The sequence below is a fragment of the Octodon degus genome, unplaced genomic scaffold, assembly GCF_000260255.1.
Source record: "Octodon degus isolate 3935 unplaced genomic scaffold, OctDeg1.0 scaffold00169, whole genome shotgun sequence".
Taxonomy (NCBI): domain Eukaryota; kingdom Metazoa; phylum Chordata; class Mammalia; order Rodentia; family Octodontidae; genus Octodon; species Octodon degus.
In genome coordinates this window covers 1,919,788-1,939,399 of record NW_004524745.1, presented here as the reverse complement: position 1 = coordinate 1,939,399, position 19,612 = coordinate 1,919,788, and the positions used below count along the sequence as shown (strand labels likewise).

The 19,612-nt window shown below is 37.5% G+C and overlaps 1 protein-coding gene across 1 annotated transcript in view; it reads left to right on the top strand.

The window, feature by feature from the left end:
* The window catches only part of Ctnna1 (catenin alpha 1), a 206,210-nt gene that overhangs the window by 89,878 nt on the left and 96,720 nt on the right, over positions 1–19,612 (top strand). Inside the window, 2 exon segments of the mRNA XM_023703371.1 lie at positions 3,045–3,314; positions 6,949–7,152. Coding sequence (XP_023559139.1) covers positions 3,045–3,314; positions 6,949–7,152 — 474 coding nt within the window.

Sequence of the window (19,612 nt, the reverse complement as noted above, 5' to 3'; positions counted from 1 at the left end):
GGCCAATGTGCTCTCTGTGAAAGCTTGAGAGAATGTTTTCTCTCCATGTAACTCTCCTTAGGCACACTCTACATCATTGATTATGTGTGTAATTCTACATGTAAGTGAACTCATAAATTAGGATTTATCAAGAAAAAAGTATCTGGTTATAATTTTATATTAATAAAAGGAAACATTCACTTAAATTTTATATTTGGGTTGAGATAATGTTATAGGTTGTTAAGAACTTAGCTCGTATTTCCTGGTTACTGCATGGGATAAACAATTGAAATTTATGACTAGACCTCTTTCCTCAATGGTTGACTATTTCTGAGCCTGTTTGAACTATACCTGGTTTGGTAAAGCTGAAGAATCATGAAGGCCAAAGCAGACTCCAGGATCTTAATTTTCAAGATAATGTATTAGGCTGCTCATTAGCTCACTGTTGTAAGTAATCCAGCACTGTAAACTTTGAATACTTTTGATTGATGTATTCTTATTACAATAAATAGTGGTGCCTGCCATAGGATCTATTTTCATATGTTCACTTAAAATTAGTCTCTTTGTGCTAAAAGAAAAGCAATTCTGAAGAAAGAACACTTTAGCAGTAAGGATAAATGATTATATTCGTTATTTTCATATAGGTTAAAATGTATCTTCCATTCTTGGCAAATAGTCTATAAGAAATATGTTGTAGTGAGTGCAAGACATTTAGAAAATACTGCTCAGAACACATGTACCTGCTATTTAAGCATAATAATTAGCCACAGCACATAGCCTTAATTGAGTCTTAAAGTTCTCTAAAGCCACATGGTCCTGTTTTTGAAAATTTAGCCAAATACAGTCTTAGGAAAAGTAGAAGATTATCATACCAGACCAGGCAATGACTTAACAGATGTCAGGTGTTGACTAATGTGTAATTCTGGCTCCTATTAACTTTACATGACCACAGATATCTCAGGTAAGCATTGTAAAATTTGTGTTGATCTAACAAGGAATGCCAAAGCTGGTTGCAAAACGTTTTAGAAAATAGAGGACAGTATAACTGCTTAAAGGCAAATATCCCAGAGTCCTTGAGATTGTGGTGAGGGGAAGACATTTAGGAAATACCCTGCAGAATATGTCCTCCAGCTGTTTAAGTGTGATGTTAGCCATAGCTTCTTGTCATAACTTGAGTCTTGAAGTGATTACTCATTCTCTAAATCCACAGGGTACTGTTTCTGAATATTTAGCTTAAGCACTATGCTACGGGGCATTTGGAGTGCTGTGAGCTATTACTTGCAAATTCAGGTTTCAAATTAGAAATGAATTCTAGGAGGAAAGGTATGCGGTTTTATTCATGGTTTTGAATAAAGATGTAAACCCTAAAATATGTACTGAGATGATGTTTCAGAAAAAGGAAGCCAGTTTGATTCTGATTCTTAATTAAGAATTCATCTAGAAAGATAAGCCATTATTATATTGTTAGGCCAGTCTTTTAATTGAGTAATTAACTTTGACCTTTTAAAGTTAGTTGGTTTCTCTCTTACTGTTTATATATCTAGTACCTATTTTAAAACATTTAAATTTGTATCTTAGGTTTTAGTTGGTGACATTAATATTAGAATTATATAATCATATGTAAAATAGATTTGGAATAAATCTAATGTCCGAATTACCAACCATATTTCCTCTTGTGATTTTTATTTACCAAAGATTTGTCTCTTTTTCTCTCCTTATTTTCTTTCTCTCATTCAATAACAGCATGATATGAGAAGTGTCCCAATCCTATCTTGGTTATTAATTGGTATGACTTACTTGTCATTAGGCCTACCTGCCCAGTCTAATAGGTGTATGGCATTAATAGAAATTATACCAGGAACTTCAAGTCTTTTTATGGATTATAACTAGGGGTTAGGGGAAATTGGAAAGAACATTTCACTTAAGACCACATGTATAGCTGGGCATGGTGGTGCACGCCCATTCAGGTGGCTGAGACAGGAGGATTACTATGAATTTGAGACCAGCTTGGGCTACATACTAAGTTTAGGGCCAGCCTGAACTACGTAGTGAGACCCTGTCTCAAAAAAACCAACCAAACACAAAAAAGAAGACCATATCTATAATGAATATAATAATTATGAATTGAAATCATGGAGTACATGAGCCTCGGCTTTGTGGATTATCGATCTGTGAGTTAATTGATTTTACTGGCATAAGGAAGGCATGATTCTATGTTCCAAGATGTGAAATATGTACAACTTAGGTTTTTTCCTTTTTTTTTTTTTGGCTGGCTCAGCCTGTTCTGATGGTGGGGCTGGCACAGCTTGTGGTGCCAAGGGAGGAATCAACCACGGTCCCCTGCGGCTGCCTGTCCCCTGCGGCTGCCTGTCCCCTGCGGCTGCCAAGCTTGCCTAAGCAGGCGCTTTAGACTGCTGAGCTATCTCGCCGGCCCCTCTTTTTCCTTTTTTGGAGGGAGGATCTTGCTGTATAGTCCATGTCAACCTTGAGCTTACTGTGTAACTCACACTGATCTTGAACTTGAGATCTTCCTACTTGCAGCTTCTCAATTATAAGTATGGGCTTATAAGTATGTGTCCCCACACTCAGCCATACAATTCAGTAATTCCTCATAATCATTCTCTGTTTAAACCCACCTCTATGATCTGTTTTGGCTGGAGATACATATTATTAAAATAGCTATATTTATATGTAGTTATAATCAAAATGCTAAGTGATTTTGTTTCGACTTTTATTTAGTGCCATTCTAGGTATTTTATATGTATTATCCTATTTACTCCTTAAAATGATAAAAGAGCTCTTGTTGCTGCTCCTGTTTTTACAGAAGGAGAACTGAGTGCAGTATTTAAAAGATCACAAAAACCAGGAAAAAGTAGTCTATATGGTTCCATAGTTCAAAGTCTTAACCCTGTTTCCTTTGTGATTAACTTACAAAGATTGGTTGTTAATGAAAATACTTGTGTGTGATTAGTAGAAATAGTAACTTTTCAGACTGTGCTGGCAAATTTTCATATTAATAGGACCCATGTAAAGAATGCTCCAATGTTGTTATTTTACTCTTGTAGGAATTGAAGGATGTGGGTCATCGTGATCAGATGGCTGCAGCCAGAGGAATCCTGCAGAAAAATGTACCGATCCTCTATACTGCATCTCAGGCATGCTTACAGCACCCTGATGTTGCAGCCTATAAGGCCAACCGGGACCTGATATACAAGCAGCTGCAGCAGGCAGTCACGGGTATTTCCAATGCTGCCCAAGCTACTGCGTCAGATGATGCTTCCCAGCACCAGGGTGGAGGAGGAGGAGAACTGGCATATGCTCTCAATAATTTTGATGTAAGTTATGCTTGGGAGTAAGCTTTAGTCTCTTTACCAACCCATAGAAGATAACAGGTTCTTAGGGATATGTGATCAAGGCTTCTGATGAAAGCTCAATAGCAAATTTTAAGTGGAAAGAAATTTGTGTGAATCATCAGTATACTTGATTATAACTTGACTCAAAGCATTTATCTTTTTTTCAGTTTGGGTTAGATTGCTGGATTGTTTCATGCAACTTGTGTTTCTTAAATTCTCTTTTTTTTTTTTGGAGGGTGAGTATTGGGAATCGAACTTAGGACCTTGAACTTGCCAAGCAGGTGCTTGTGCTACTCTCTGAGCTATCTCTCTGCTGCAACTTGTGTTTTCTTTTCTTTTTCCCATAATTTTATTGAGAAACAAATAGCAATGAGACAGTTTCAAACCAAATTGGTAGACAGTTTCAATAATTAACACATTGCATACATTCTTCCTAGTGGTTAATTGCTGTACAAGATGGGGACATGATACTCTGTTTACAAACACTATTAGAACAAATTCCTCTATTCAGTAAGAGAATGTAACTATATATCTATCTAACCATTTTGAATACACAGATACAAAATGGACATTCATCTGTATCCCCTTTCTTTTGTTTAGTTCTGTTATTTGAATATTATAGGTATATTAACTCAGCAAAATATTCTAAAAGAGTCCAGTAGTCCATAATAGTATTGGGTCTTCCGCTTCCCTGGCAATTTCAGAAATTGTTGACCTGAGTCCCCTACAGCTCAACATAACACCATGGCTTTACTTCTTATATTTTGTTTTTATACTTTTCTGCTGGATAGTTAAGACCAAGATAAAGCAAGTTCTATGCAACAAGAGTTGTAGCTTTGGGGTCTGAGATCCTGTACCTCAAATTGTAGATCCTTTGTCAGTGTCAGCCATGTGGATGAGTCACAGCCATTGCTTGGCCAGTGTGCTCTCTGTGAAAGCCTGAGAGAATGTTTTCTTTTTATGTGACTCTCCTTAGGCACACTCTACATCATTGATTGCTTTCCTCTTCGGCCCCATAATCTCCTTGATCAGAAAATTTCAGACACTACTGAGTTACATGATGTTGCAGTACAAGTTCTCCTATGTCCTGAGTCTTAATTGACCTTGGACGGCTAGTGCCAAAATGTTGGCTTTCCTTGCAGCCTTCCTTTTTCTCTAATTTTGGTCTGCACACTTAAGTTGTTAACCCTCCAGAAGAGAAGTTTATTGTTATTACCATACAACCTAGGCTGTTAAGCTTAACCTCAGTATCTGTCTGAATATCAAACATCTTAGGCATAACATGGAACAGATATTTTTTATCAAGTATTGATATGTTGAATTTTAAGTCTCTACAGAATATGAGGAAAAGCATTTAAAAATTAGAATATATTTTAAAAATAGGTGTAAAAAATTATATAATTCTTATGTTTACACGTAAGTCCAAAAATCTAACCATATACAACCTTGAAGCACAACAGACCCACAACATTCCTTTTCCTGTCTCCTGCCTTCATTCACCACCCCCTGCTACTGTGTTTCTTATGAGGTCATTTTTTTTAATGAGAATATGAATCTCGGCCATTTGAAACAAGATTTTTTTAAAAAATCATTTTATTTATTTATTTGGTACAGTGTCTCGCTACACTGCTTGGGTTTGTAGTGATCCTCCTATCTCAGCCTCCCCAACTCTGGGATTCCAGGTGTGTGCCACCACACCCGGCTTGTGTGACCACCACAGCGTGCTTGGGGTTCCAGGGCCAGCACAGTGTATGGTACTGGTCCTTGTGCTTGCCAGGCAGGTGCTTAGACTGCCGAGCTATCTCCTTAGCCCTGAAACAAGGTTTTTGACCTGGCAGGGTGTTTTTGTTTTGAGTTCAGGCTGACCTTGAACTGTGTAGCCTAGGCTGGCCTTGAACTCTTAGTGAATCCTCCTGTCTCAGTGTTACTGCTGGTGTACAGGCATGCACCACCATGCCCAGCTCCTTAAAACAGATTTGAAGTTCTGAGAAATACAGAAGCAAAGTATACATACTCTCTGACCTCTCAGAGCACATGGTCTACTGAGATATAACGGATAAACACTGTATTGATGGTTGTCATCTTAATTGTTTGTTTAGATATACTACATCAGTTTGAATCATGAACACACATTTAATAAAGTGGGGGAATATTTGGAATTATAAATATTTTCTTAGCATAATGTTACATAAAATTGTGTTTTATGAATGATGTCCTAGGTCCTGTGTGCATACCGTTTATACACACTCTGTACGTAACTCTTAATGGTTCTTTTTTAAAATTTACCCACAGTGCCTCTTGTTTCCAGTAGATGGCAGCAGGTTAAGTGTTTTATTTATTTATTTTTTATTTTTTAAAGTTTTTTTGTTTATTTTAAACCAAGTGTTAGGGCAGAGTTTTTTCTTTTAAAGTCAGGGATATTGTGTTTTAAGTGGCTTTTTTTTTTTTTTTGAAGCAGAGTCTTGCTTTATAGTTGAGGCTGGTGTTGAACTCACAGTAATCCTCTTTCTACAGTATCCCCAGTGCTGGAATTATGGGTATGTACCACCACATCCAGCTAAGTTTCTTACCTTTTTTTTTTGGAACTGGGGATTGGACTCAGCAGCTGAGTTTTTTAATAGGAATACTTCAAAGTGTAGAATTTAATACAAGGGTATGCATTTTGTTTTCATCAGGTTTACTTTGCCTTTACTTACTTGTATTTTACTCTTCTGCTTGGATGAGTGATCTTTGCTAAGAAGCATGCCTAATTTAGGACATTTTGTAAGACATGAAGGCAGTGTATAGTCTAAAGACCATGGTATCGGGGGCCGGGGAGATGGCTCAGTAGCATAAGCGCTTCCCTGGCAAGCACAAGGTTCTGAGTTCAGTCCCCAGTTTGGCAAAAAATAAAATAAAAAAATAAAGACCATGGTATTCAAATTGGAGCTTTAAATATGAAATGACTATAACAAATTCTTAAAATGCATTTCCTCTCCTCCCCTGTTTAAGAGATTGTCCTTTGCACTGAGCTACATCCCCAGTATCCCGTCTTCCTTTTATTTTTTTATCTTGAGCTGGGGACTGAGTTGCTAATTTGCCCAGACTGGGATTTTTCTTTTTGATTTTCCTGCCTCAGGAGGTATACAGTGAGGAAAACGGATAAACTTCATTATATATGCATCTCTTTCTGGAACATTAGGGTGGAAGTCAAGTGTTACATATTTATTTTTTTTTTTAGGGGGGTAGAAAAACAATTCTAGTCCTGTCATGTAGCAGTTTTATACTCTGTACATAAGAAAGAGATAAGTTTTATTTTCTTCATAATTCTCATTTAATAGTTTGATTTGCTATTACAGTATAGGCTGACCTTTACATCTTTAGAGTAAGTAGTATGAACATGACACATCTGTGTTTGCATTTGTGATACATCTTACCCAGGGCCTGTCTCCCTGGATAGTAACTTTTTGGGGTAGTGGTCTACTATAATCCCTCATATAGAGGATCGCATTTCAGTTGCCAAGAAGAGTAATTCTTTTTTAGGTATTGGTATTGGTATTGTCTGGATATTTTTTTGCCTTGTTGAAACAGAAGGAACAGAGATGAGTGTTAACATTTGGTAAAACTTCTATTGCAGAAACAAATCATTGTGGACCCTTTGAGCTTCAGTGAGGAGCGCTTTAGACCTTCCCTGGAGGAGCGCCTGGAAAGTATCATTAGTGGTGCTGCACTCATGGCTGACTCGTCCTGCACACGTGATGACCGACGTGAGCGAATTGTGGCAGAGTGTAATGCTGTCCGCCAAGCTCTGCAGGACCTACTCTCAGAGTATATGGGCAATGTGAGTGTCAGAACTTCACTTTTTTGTTCCTTTGTTGTTTTGGTAATGTTTAAGATTGAATACAGGGCCTCAGCACTAGGCTGTTCTCTCCTCTAACCTCATTACTTTTTCATTTTAATTTTCAAGACTTGGTCTTGTTGAGTTGCCCATCCTGGGTTCCAGCTTGTAGTCCCCTTGTTTTAGTTGTCCCCAGTGCAGAAATTACAGGCATGTTCTCAAATTTTTCTTTGAAGCAAGATATTTATGTCTGAGAAGTGTTCTATAACATACTGGACCTTAGATATTTTAACTTTTTTTTCTTAACATAATTTGTGCAGGGTCTCACTACACAGCTTGGACTCATAGTTATCCTCCTGTTTTTAGCCTCACCAGTGCTGGGATTACAGGCGTGTGCCATCTCGCCCTGACTCGGTTGATGACTTAGCTGGGCTGGTGTGGCAGGCAGTGCCAGAGATTGAACCCTGGTCCCTGCACTTGCTAAGCAGGTGCTTAGTCCACTGAGCTATCTTGCTGGCCCTTTTAACACTTAATATCAAGCATATGTCCTTGACTTCTTGGCTTTTTTGGTGCATGGATGTATATAAGTTTATATCCCAATATAATCTTTTTTCTTTTAAAACAAAATATTTTGATGCTTTATCTTCATGTATTTTAGCGTGCATCTCTAGGTTAATGACCTGCTAAGATTTTGTTATCATAGATAGTTATCTGTATAATTTGGGCAGAAGAAAATGCTAAAAATCCATCTCTTTTAACATTTATGAAATTTTCCTTATAAAAGTTTCTTTTATGAAATTTCATCAAACATATACAAAATTGAAAGAGTGGATAATTGCAGTGTATGGGGCAAGCTCAGTAATATTTTTGAAGTTTTAAAGTTTATGGTTAAAAACCAATGCTATGAAATTTGGGGATTTTCTTTGCCATAGAAAACCTGAGTTGTTAATATTTCTCTGTATCGTCATATGTTCTCATTTTCCTTCCCTTATACTTTCTTTCATGTTATGTGTAGGTACAAGTGACAAATATACAACACAAAGTATTTATCTTTTTGAGACAGGATCTTTTTTGTTTTGTAGATAGTATCTCTATGTAGTTTGGTCTTGAATTCACAATGTAGCTGAGGGTGGTGCATTTTTTTGTTTGTTTTTTCTGGAGACAAGGTCTTACTCTGTACTACAGGTTGGCCTTAAACTTGCTTATGTAGCTCAAGGTGCTCTTGAACGCATATGTCCTATCTTTGTCTCTCAAGTGCTGGGATTATGGGCATGCACCACCATAACTGGTTTATACATTTTGATTTTTCTTTTTTCCCTAATCCCTTCCCTTCAACCTGTCTTGTCCAAAAGCTTTGTTTCTTATTTTTTCCCCTTCTAGTCTCTTTTCTTCTTTCCTTTGCCATTCTCCCTCCATTGTTAAACTTCCCATTTGAACATTTTCTTCCTGTTTTTCTTGCCTATGTGCTTATAATGGTGCAACATGATAAAATTCCTAGGGTGCAGATGAATGTCTTCCTGTATTTATCTTGTTTCTCCCATACTGTGAAATTAGTAAGCATGCAGTCTCCCTAAGAAAAATGTGATTAGAGGTTTAGTTAATTCACCAAAAAAATTTTCTTTTTCCCGTACCAGGAATTGAATTCAGGACTTTGAGCTTGCCAGGCAGGCACTTATTCTGTTGAGCTATCTCCCTGGCCCTAGTTCAGTTAATTCAAATGGAAAGTGTCATTGATACATTACAATGGAAATATGAGACACTTTAAAAAATCCCCAACTATTCCTGAGAATTAGAAAATACAATAAGATGGATAAGTTGAAGAATGGCTCACAATGTGAGAGTCATAAGCAAGGGAACAAAAATCCAGAGTATTTATGTGGATCAGTGATCTGCTGTTATGTGTAGTGATGGAAGCAACACAAAATTGTCCAGTGCAGTTGTGATTAAGAAAGCCCTTTGGAAACAGCTTTTGATGGGGAAAAGGATGTGATGAATCTGCACAACTTCTAATGTATCTTAGGATACTCTTAAGTCAAGTCTTAGGATTGGGGTTGGGGAGATGGATCAGTGGATTAAGCGCTTTCCTGGCAAACACAAGGGCCTGAGTTTAATCCCCAGTCCACCAAAAAAAAAAAAAAAAAAAAGAAAGAAAGAAAAAAAAAAAGTCTTAGGGTTGCTCAGACAGTCTAGGCAGCCAACCTTGACTTGAATAGCTTTCTGGTTTCTTCCTAGAGTATTGTACAAATAGTAGTACTTTCTGTTCATGGTATGGATGTAGGAAAAACTTTCTGTTCAAGTAGAAAAATAATGGTCTGTAGGAAAAGTACCTTGTGTTCATGATATGGATGTAGGAAAAGCTGTGAAATACTCATTTAGTATATCAAAAACTTGGAGACCAAAATGTAGCACTTACCCCACCCCCCAAAAAAAAAGAAAAAAAAAATTATACAGCACTCTTCACATGAGAACTAGAATAATGCTTGATGTTAGCCTGAAGGCTGAGTATGTGGTCGAGGTCTTGAAAGAAATTTTGGGGAGAAATCAGAAGTACATTTTAGGAGTTGAACTCTGGAAATGTTTCCCCTGAAATGGTCTGTAGTTTCCTTTCTATTGACTCATGAAATGAGCAGTCTCAGTCTTGTCAAGAGGTAGTGGAAAGAGGATAAAGATGGAAGACACTGGAGCACACTTGAAGAATGTTGGAAGGGTCCAAAAAAGCAGAATCAGCTATAAGCTTCACTTACCAAGCATTTAGAAACATTTACAACCTGAAGTGACAGGGTTTTAACTTTCATCTCTGCCTGCCACTCAGTTCATATGGAGAGTGTTACCTGCAAAAAAGCAGTGTTTTGGGTGCCGTGTAAAAGGGAGGAATGTAGCTCCTATCCCTCCTATTTAGAGTAGACAGGATCTCTAGGGTATGTAGTGCCATGCAAGCAGAAAGGATGAGATTATTTTCAGCTGGAAAATCAGAAGCTTGTTAAAAGTTTTATTTTATATTCTTTTGATTTTAAAAAAATGTTTACTTTTGGGTTGTGCCTGATGAAAAATACTAGATAAGTAATTGTAATATGACATACATAAATTAATACTTGTTTATTGGTTTTGCTGTTCTTTTGATTTTTTAAAAAAATTTAATTATTTATTTATTTGGTACATGATTTTGCTATGCAGCTCAGACTCATAGTGATCCTCATGTCTTAGCCTCCCCAGTGGTGGGATTACAGGCATACAACACCATGCCCGGTTTCAATGGCTGGCACCATTTCCCAGGTCGGTATGTGGTACCGGAGATTGAACCCTGGTCTCAGTGCTTTCCAAGCAGGATCATAGACTGCTGAACTATCTCCCAGCATTGTGTTTTGATATTTTTTTGAGACAGGGTTTCATTATGTAGTTCAGACTAGCCTTGAACTAACATTGTAGCCCAAACTGGCATTGAATTTACAGCAATCCTCCTATAGACCAAAGGATAAAATCCAGAAATGTGAACCTATCTTTATTTTTTCCATTCTCTGGATTCTGCCATTAATAACACTTTTTTATAGAGAACTTATCATAATCTGAATCTTCCTTACTGCTTTTTGTTGCCAATTACCAAGTCCCACTGGTGGTTCTTTTAAGGCAGTCATGCATGTTAGTGACCCCAAGGAACATTAAAAGGGTAGTAAGTTGGACTAATTAAATAAAAATCTCTGGTTAAGGTCTTAATACGAGTATTTTTAAAGCTTCCTGAGTGATTCCAGTTTGTAGTAGGCAATAAAGTAATTACTGTGATGGTTTATTCAATTTGTCCTTCTCTGTGACTACTGCTGTTGCATTTTTTCAGGTTCTGTTTATATTCTGTTCTGCTCAGGACAGGCCAATCTCATCCATAGGATACTGCTCATTGTGTTCTTGATATCCCCTTCCCATATGTTTAAACCTAATGTGTACTTCCTTCAACATCTTTGCTCTCCCTTTGCTGAAGCCCATTTCAGACTTCACCGTCCAATTTTTTTATTAGTTTTAATGAGAGAGAAATAGCAATGAGAAAATTTTTTCTTTTTCTTTTTTTTGTTTCCTATATTTTAGGGAGGGGTCTACAGGGTGTTCAGGGTCTCACTGCTAGATGAGACTCATGGTGATTCTTATGTTTACAGCCTCCCAAGTGCTGGGATTACAGGCATGCGCCACCACACCCAGTCTCAGTTGCTGTCTCAGTTGCTGTCGCAGTGTGCCCCAGGGTCGGGGCCATAATGGCATGCCCGGGGATTGAACCCTTGGCCCCTGCGTCTGCTTGCAGTCACTGTCCAATTTTATACTTTCTTGTGTTTGTCTTTCTCTTATGTAATTTCTATAATAAGGTTTTAAGCTTTTGGAAGACTGAACCCATGTAAAATTACTTTTTCACTGTTCAGTGTAATGCTAAAACAGGTACTCAGGAAAAGGTTACTTAATGAACTCATGTGGACTTGGGAGAATGAAAAAATGAAATCTCCGAGATACGGGCTTTGAATTCTAGGGCAAGTAGGAGGCTATAGTGGTTTGTTTCTATTTACTGAAGATTATTCAGTTAACATTTATGTATGTGTTATGTATTGATATAGGGTCTTGCAACACAGTTTGAACTCATAATGATCCTCCTGTCTCAGCCTTCCCAGGGCTAGGATTACAGGACGAGCCACCAGGCCCAATTTTTTTTTTTTTTTTTTTTTTTTTTGCCAGCACAGCATGCAGTACCAGGGATTGAACTCTGGACCTTATGCTTGCTAGGCAGGTGTTTAGGCTGCCAAGCTGTCTCCCCAGCCCACCATTCAATATACAGATAGCATTTTTGAAAAATTATAAACCAAGAATTAAAAAACCAAGTAATTAGTAAAATAATATCTTAGGCCAAAGTAGAATCAGATTGAATTCATCAGTCAGGGGTTCAGCAGCCTTAATCTTCCTGTTTGTGTTGTGGTTTGAGAAGGTAGAGAGTATTGTAACTAGCTTATAGAGGCTTCAAGAGATACTTGTGTGAAAGTAATGTGCTTGACACTGACTTAACATTATGGAAATAACCACAGATGTGTGACAGTAGAGGTTCTACAACCCACCAGTAGATTCTTGTAGTTCTACAAATGGCTAACACTTTTCTTTGAAGTGAAATTGTGGTCAATTTAGTTTGCTTCTGTTTTATCAACCTAAAATTGTTCTGGGTGTAAGGATTCTAGATAAAAACATATTTGGATAGATGCAGTAACCTTTTAAAAAGTTTAAAAGTAAATAGATTGAAATTAAAATGAAATGTACTTAAATTTGAAAAACATTATTACTGTTTTCTGTATATAAACGAAATATTTATTGAACTAGGGTTTTATGTATATATATTTTTTTAATACAGCCAAATTCTTTATCTTATAACCAGTCTTCGGGGCTGGTGAGATGGCTCAGTGGTCTAAAGCACCTACTTAGAACAAGCTTAGCAAAGCACAGGGACCGCGGTTCAATCCCCCAGCACCACATGCCAGCCAGGCCCCCCCCCCCTGGTGGGCTGAGCTGCACACACACACAAATAAATAAATAAATAAAAATTTAAAAAAAAAATCTGTTTAAAAAAAAAAAAACCAGTCTTTATTATGCTAAGGGATTTGCTGACCCTTCATATTTTCCTTTCTCTACTTTTTTAGGGCATATGTTTTTCTAAGAGAATTTATTGGAACCAAGCTTTTTGATCACCATTATTATATCTTTCTTTCTTTTTTTTTTTTCTTGCGAAACCGGGACTTGAACTCAGACCCTTGCACTTGCCATGGAAGCACTTATTCTACTGAGCCATCTCCCCGGCCCCTTATTATATCCTTCAAACACAGATACCTCCCCAAACCTTTCCCCCTCGTTCTCGTAGTATTTCACACAATATCTGAAACATAAGGGACCCAAAATCTTTGAAATGAATTCCATTTGGTTTTAGTTTGAGCAGTTTTGCGTAGCAGTTTATGAGCATATATGACTGATTGAAGTTAGAATTACTATTGGTAAGAACAAGCACATGCTAAGGGCTTGCATTGTTCCAGCGCAATGCTTTTCAGTATATTAGCTATTAGTCACATGTGGCTGTTAGAGCACTTGAAATCTAACAGGTTCAAGTTGATGTGTATTGTAAATATAAACTACGTGCTAGATTTCAAAGACAGTGAAAAAGAATGTAAAATATCTCAGTAATAGTAAGAATTTTTAGTTTAAATAAAATCTGTTACTAAACATAATTTTTAATCTGTATTTTATCCTGGGTAATAAAAATTTCAAATTGTGTATATGTTTTATGTTTCTTATTTGTATTATATTTCTTTGGGATCATTCTGACTGTTGAGTAACCAGCCAGTTAAATTTAGCATCAATTTTCTTCATTGAGTGTTCAGAATTATATGGCAATCTATGGATCGTATCCTTTATAGCTTGCGTTTCTTTTTTTCTTTTTCAGAACTGGGGGATTGAACTCAGTTGTGTTTCTTATATTTAAAGCTATAGTGTTAGGGAGAGTGAGGAATAAAAATGGGAAAGTAAAAATGATCAAGATGTAGTATGTATATATATTAATTCCCTAAGCTGAATGTAATACTATAAATTGCAATTTAAAAAAATTAAATCTTAAAGGTTATAGTGTTTGGTAGAAATTTGACATATTTTACAATAAAGATAGTCAGGGATAATACTGCTTACGGATGCATTTCATCTTTGTTCTTTCCCCAAAACATTAGTGGTTGTAGGGTTGCAAAAAGAATAATGCAACTGAACATATTTTAAATTGAACTGGACATATTTGGGAGTTTGACTATGCTAATATATCAGGTATAAATTTTAATTTGGTTCAGTAATAGTTTGATATGGAATATATGAATAATATGCAGTTAATGTTCACTTTCAAAGATCTTTTGAAAAGATACTGTTATTGTAGTGAAGGGAAGCACTCAATTTAGATGCTAATCTCATCTCAGTTTTACAAATGATTTCCTGGAATCACTTTAGCATAGCCAGTGCTTCCCAGCTTTTGAAGGACTCTGAAGAGCTTGTTACTGCATTGTTGTGTGGCTACTTTTCTTATTTTCAAAATTAGAAATTTTTTTTCTGATTACACAAATTCTGTGTTCATTATATATTGCTTGTAATTCCACTGTTCATTTTTGTGCATAGCATTCCAGATACTTAGATGTGTGTATGTACATTCGTAATATCTATCCTTTTTCCCCCCATTGTTTAGTTATTAGATAATAAAGATTATCCACACTTGAATTAGTTGGATTTCCTGTTGTTGGACTCAATAGCTGACAGTCACAACTTAAAGGAGAGGTTTTGTGTGGCTCATGGTTTGGGGAATTCAATCCATGATCGTTGGTTCCAGTGCAGAAACATCATAAGGAGGGGTGTAGTATAGTTCATGGCACTGGGATGCAGAGCAGAACTGTTCTGGAAGGGAACGGATGAGGGAACTGTCATACATTCATCCTCAAGGCCACATTTCCTTGTCTCATCTAGACTTAAATATCACCAACCGCCTCTGCGGTGAATACAAAGCCCATCAAGTTGACACTCCACCTTAACTTCTGTAACACCATTACACTATTTATTGTATGTCAGCCAGTGTGCTAAGAGATATAAATTACTGGGGCCGGGGAGATGGCTCAGTGGAATAAGCGCTTCCCTGGCAAGTGCAAGGTCTGAGTTCAATCCCTGGTTCCACCAAAAAAAAAAAAAAAGAAAGAAAGAAAGAAAGAGATATAAATTACTTATTTTACTCCATAATAACCCTTGTTGCAGCACTCTTGCTTAAAAATGCATATACATATAGGTGTCGGATCTGTCTAAACTAAAAGTGTATAGGAATGTTACCCTTGTTGAGCTAAGGCATCAAATAGGATTCACTAATTTATTTTTATTTTTATTTTTTACTTAGTGCTGAGTCTACAGGGACTACAGAGTCTCACTACACAGATCGGACTTGTAGTGATCCTCCTGTTTTCAGCTTCCCAAGTACTGGGATTACAGGCATGTGCCATCATGCCCAGTCTCTGTCACTGTTTCAGCATTCCCTGGGGGTGGGACTGGTGCTGGCAGGCCAAGGATCCAACCTCTGACTCCTGCTTCTGCCTAAGCAGGCACTTTAATCCACTGACCTATCTGGCCGGCCCATCAAATAGGATTTTGTGTCACCTTTAACATGTACTTGTGGCTTGAGCCACCCACTGGTGGTACATATATAACTTATATGGCACTGGATGATTCAGAGCTGCTAGGCAGCAAGACTTGATTGATTGATTTTGGGAATAGAACTCAGGACCTTGCGCCTGCCAGGCAGGCACTTATACCACTGAGCTATCTCCCCTTCACCTAAAATTATATACTGTAGACAAAGATCGGTTCACGTGTGGTATAGTTTTTTTTTTTATTTTTTTATTTTTTTTATTTTTTTAACTACAGGGTCTTGCTATATAGTCCACACTGTCCCAGGCTAGTCTCAAATTCCTATCCTCCTGACTCCGCCTCCCAAGTGCTAGAATTAGAATATCCTCTCATGCAAGACTGCGTAGTAGGACTTGAGTGGCATATGTTCTTAAGTTGACTATAACTTGCAACTACAAGGGTAGACTTTTTTTTTTTGGTACACATTTGTGTTATTTCTATATTAGAACTCTTGGGTTTGCTACAATAGACTATCTATATTGGTAGTCTGTGGGTCTATAGCTGTGCCTAAAGATGATTATATTGATTTTTCAATACAAGTTTCTTTATGACCTACATAATATATTTGGGATAATTTAGATAAGTAGATATGGTATAAAATGTAGTTTGGGCATGTGTAGGTCTTATTTTTTTGATGGAAGTGTTTATTTTTATTGTATATCTTTAAGATTTTTTACATTGATATTTTTATGCAGTGAATGACTGCTACTGTATAAACCATTTAACATGTCATCTCAGTTACTTATTTTGTGTGATATGGAGGCCTCAAGTCTACTTTGATAACAAAATTATTTATGTTTGTACCCTTTATTCTATCTTCTGATAACTACATATTCTGTTTCTCTGTATTTACTTTTTAGATTCCACATGTAAGAAAAAGTAGTATTTTTTCTTCTGTGTCTGGTTTATTTTGCTTAGCTTAAAGTACTCCCAGTTCAACAATGGTCTGTGAGAGAAGCATTTGTTTCAGAAACCCATTTGTCAGTTTGCCATATGTGTTAATTTCATATAGTACAAGATGAGTTTGAAAACCCTTTTTATTCTGAGGAAGATGTTTTTCTTAAGTTACACTTTGTGTTGCTTTTTGAGAGGTTTGAGGCACTTTCTGTGTATGCTACCCTGGCATTATGAATTGCAGTATTTAACAGGCAAGGTCTTAACCTTTTATATCCAGAAAGTTGCTTGTTTATGTATTAGATGAAATGCTTCTGGCCTAATGGAACAATTGTGGAATAGTCTTTTGAAATCAGAATAATAGAGCAAGCATGGAAGTTTGCCCAGTGTCAAGCTGCAGATCAACAGGGTTTTAGCTTTCTTGAGACTGCTATTAGACTGTTCTTGGTATCATTTGATGTGCTCTTTAGCTTTAGGCAATATTGAAAAGATGTTATACCTAAAAAAATGTTTCTAGATTAAAAGCTGATCATCTCTATATTAGAATATTAATGTGGTAGGTTGCCAAATGGTGGTCAACTTGATATACCCAGCTGAACTGAACTAGCATGGTGTTGGGTATGGGAGGCCCACCTGAGACTTGTTGCCAGCTGCATCAGAGGCAAAACTAGAGAAGCTGTTCGTAGAAGATGTTGGAGCTGTTGGAAGCTCTTGGTTCTCTTAGGCTGTTATCCTGGGAGACCTTGTCATTCTGGCTTTCCTATGAGCTTGGCTGTTCTTGTCAGAGGAGGAGCTCAGGACCTCGATGTCACTGAGAATGGCTATGGTTCACTTTTGGGGCACTGTGGTCCTCACCTTGAGCATTGCTTCCTGGCTCCAGAGGAGAAGGTAGTGCACTGCTCGTTGTTCTGGAGAGGCTTGTCACATTAGCTTTCCTGAAGGGAACTTGGTTGTCTTCATCATCAGAGGACCTTGGAGCCTCACTGTTGCTGAGGATGGCTGTGGTACTTTTCAAGGGCGCTCTGGTGTTTGCCTTGAGTGTTGCTTCCTTTCATCAGTTCATATCCCCCAGCCTGCTGCCACAGATCTTTTGCCCTGGTGGCACAGACTTTCTAGTTTCCACAACACTGACCGTTGGAACTTCCGAGTGCAGATACATGAAGTGGGCCTGCATGAGACATCTTGCACTCTAGGCCTCCAGTTAGATCTGTGAGAGGCATTGTTATATGAGTACTAGGTTTTCAGATGAACTCATGCAGGATGCTAGGATCCAGGCCCTCAGCCCTCTCTCTCTCTCTCTCTCTCTCTCTCTCTCTCTCTCTCTCTCTCTCTCTCTCTCTTTCTTTCTTTCTTTCTTTCTTTCTTTCTTTCTTCCCCCCTCCCTCCCGTACTGGGGATTAAACTCAGGACCCTGTGCTTGCCAGGCAAGCGCTTATTCTACTGAGCTATCTCCCTGGCCCCTCTATACTCTTTCTGTAGGTTTCACTATAAAGTAATCTTACGTGTCCTGTATTATATTGTTCTCTTGCGAAGACCCCCAAACCATGACAATAATTGTCGTTAGGTGGTAAGATGTAAATTTACTTTTATGAATTTCTCTATATTTTTGAAAATGTTTCTTATATGGATGATGTCACAGAGTTTACAATTAAACTATAAGCTTTTTGTAAGAGCCTATGGCTCCTGGGCAGATGCTCTGGTGTTGAGCCCTTTCTATTTTATTTTGAGACAGGGTCTTTTTAAGTTGCTCAGGGTGTCCATAAACTTAGCTCCTTCTACCTCAGTCTCCTGAGTAGCTGGAATTTCAAGTCTATGCCATCATGCTTGATGAATGTTAGGTTTTGTTTGTATAATCACACACAAAATTCATATCTAAGATCGTTGTGTATTCCTTATCCAAATACTTGGGACTCTAGAAGTGTTCAGGATTTCAGTTTTTTAGATTCTGGAGTATCAGCATAGACTTTATTAGCTGAGCATTGTCCTCTGAAAATCCAAAATCTGAAATGCTCTACAATGTGGAGCTTTAGGATGCTCAGTCTATTTATATTGGATATATTGGAATTCTTCATGTATTACAATCTTTTTTTCCCCCAGAACTGGGGATTGAACTCAAGTCCTTGAGCTTGCCAGGGAAGCACTTATTCCCCACATATTACAATCTTGATTCATCATTTTGAGATCATGATTCACTCAAGAGTATAAAATCGTGCAGTTAGCACTGGAAGTGAGTTTAGTTATTTTTTTCTCCTTTTTTTTATATATATATATGTTTAGGATAGGATGTACAGGGTCTCACTGCATAGATTGGACTCATAGTGATCCTCCTGTTTGCAGCCTCCCAAGTGCTGGGATTACAGGCGCAGATTACAGGTGTGCGCCACCATGCCCAGTGAGACCAGTCTCAATCACAGTCTTAGCACAGTAGGCTCGGGGATTGAACTCCTGCCCCTGCATCTGCCTAAGCAGGCGCTTTAATCCGCTGAGCTATTTGGCCGGCCCTGTGACTGTAAGTTGTTATCTAGTCTAGGGTTGGGTTTTTTTTGTTGGTACCGGGATTGAACTCAGGACCCAGCGTTTGCCAGGCAAGTGCTTACTCTACTGAGCTGTCTACCTTGGCCTAGTCCAGGGTTTTTGGATTATAGTTAACTAGGTTAAGTCTGACTTCTTGCCTAGTTTTGTAACTAAAGTTTTTGGAAGATGACCATGCCCATTTGTTTACTTATCTCCTGTTGATGTTTTCCTACTATAATGCTAGAGGTGAGAAGTTATGGGTACTGTCTGAGTAGCTACAAAAGATGCTCTATGGCTCCCAAATTCTAAAATACTTACTGTTTGGCCTTGTATTAAAGGGTCTGCCAGCCCTTTAGTAGTTCAACTAATTCTCCAAAAGGTTTTAAATTATAAATTCAGTTTTTGCAGTGTCTGTAAGACTATTTAAGGGAATGTATTTCTTCTTGGATAACTTGGAAATCTGTGATTTTTGAAAGAATTGGTCCATTTTATCCAGTTAGTCAAATTTTATATGCATGGAGATGTTTCTTATGATCATCCTAATGTTTTGGAGTCTCTGTCAGTATTCTCTGTTTTATAACTAAAGTTGATGATGTTTATCTTTACTTTTTCAATCTGGCTAGAGGTTTATCAGTTCTTTTGATCTTTTTTTTTAAACAGCTTTTGTTTTCATTTTTAGCCCTTTATCCCTCTTTAATATTTTTACTTTCACTGATTGTTACTCTTTATTATTTCCTTTCCTTTGTTTGCCTGTGTGTGTGTGTACACCTGGGATCAAACTCAGGACCTTGTACTTGCCAGGCAGGTGCTTATGCTGCTGAACTATTCTCTCCAGACTTTGCCTTGGTTT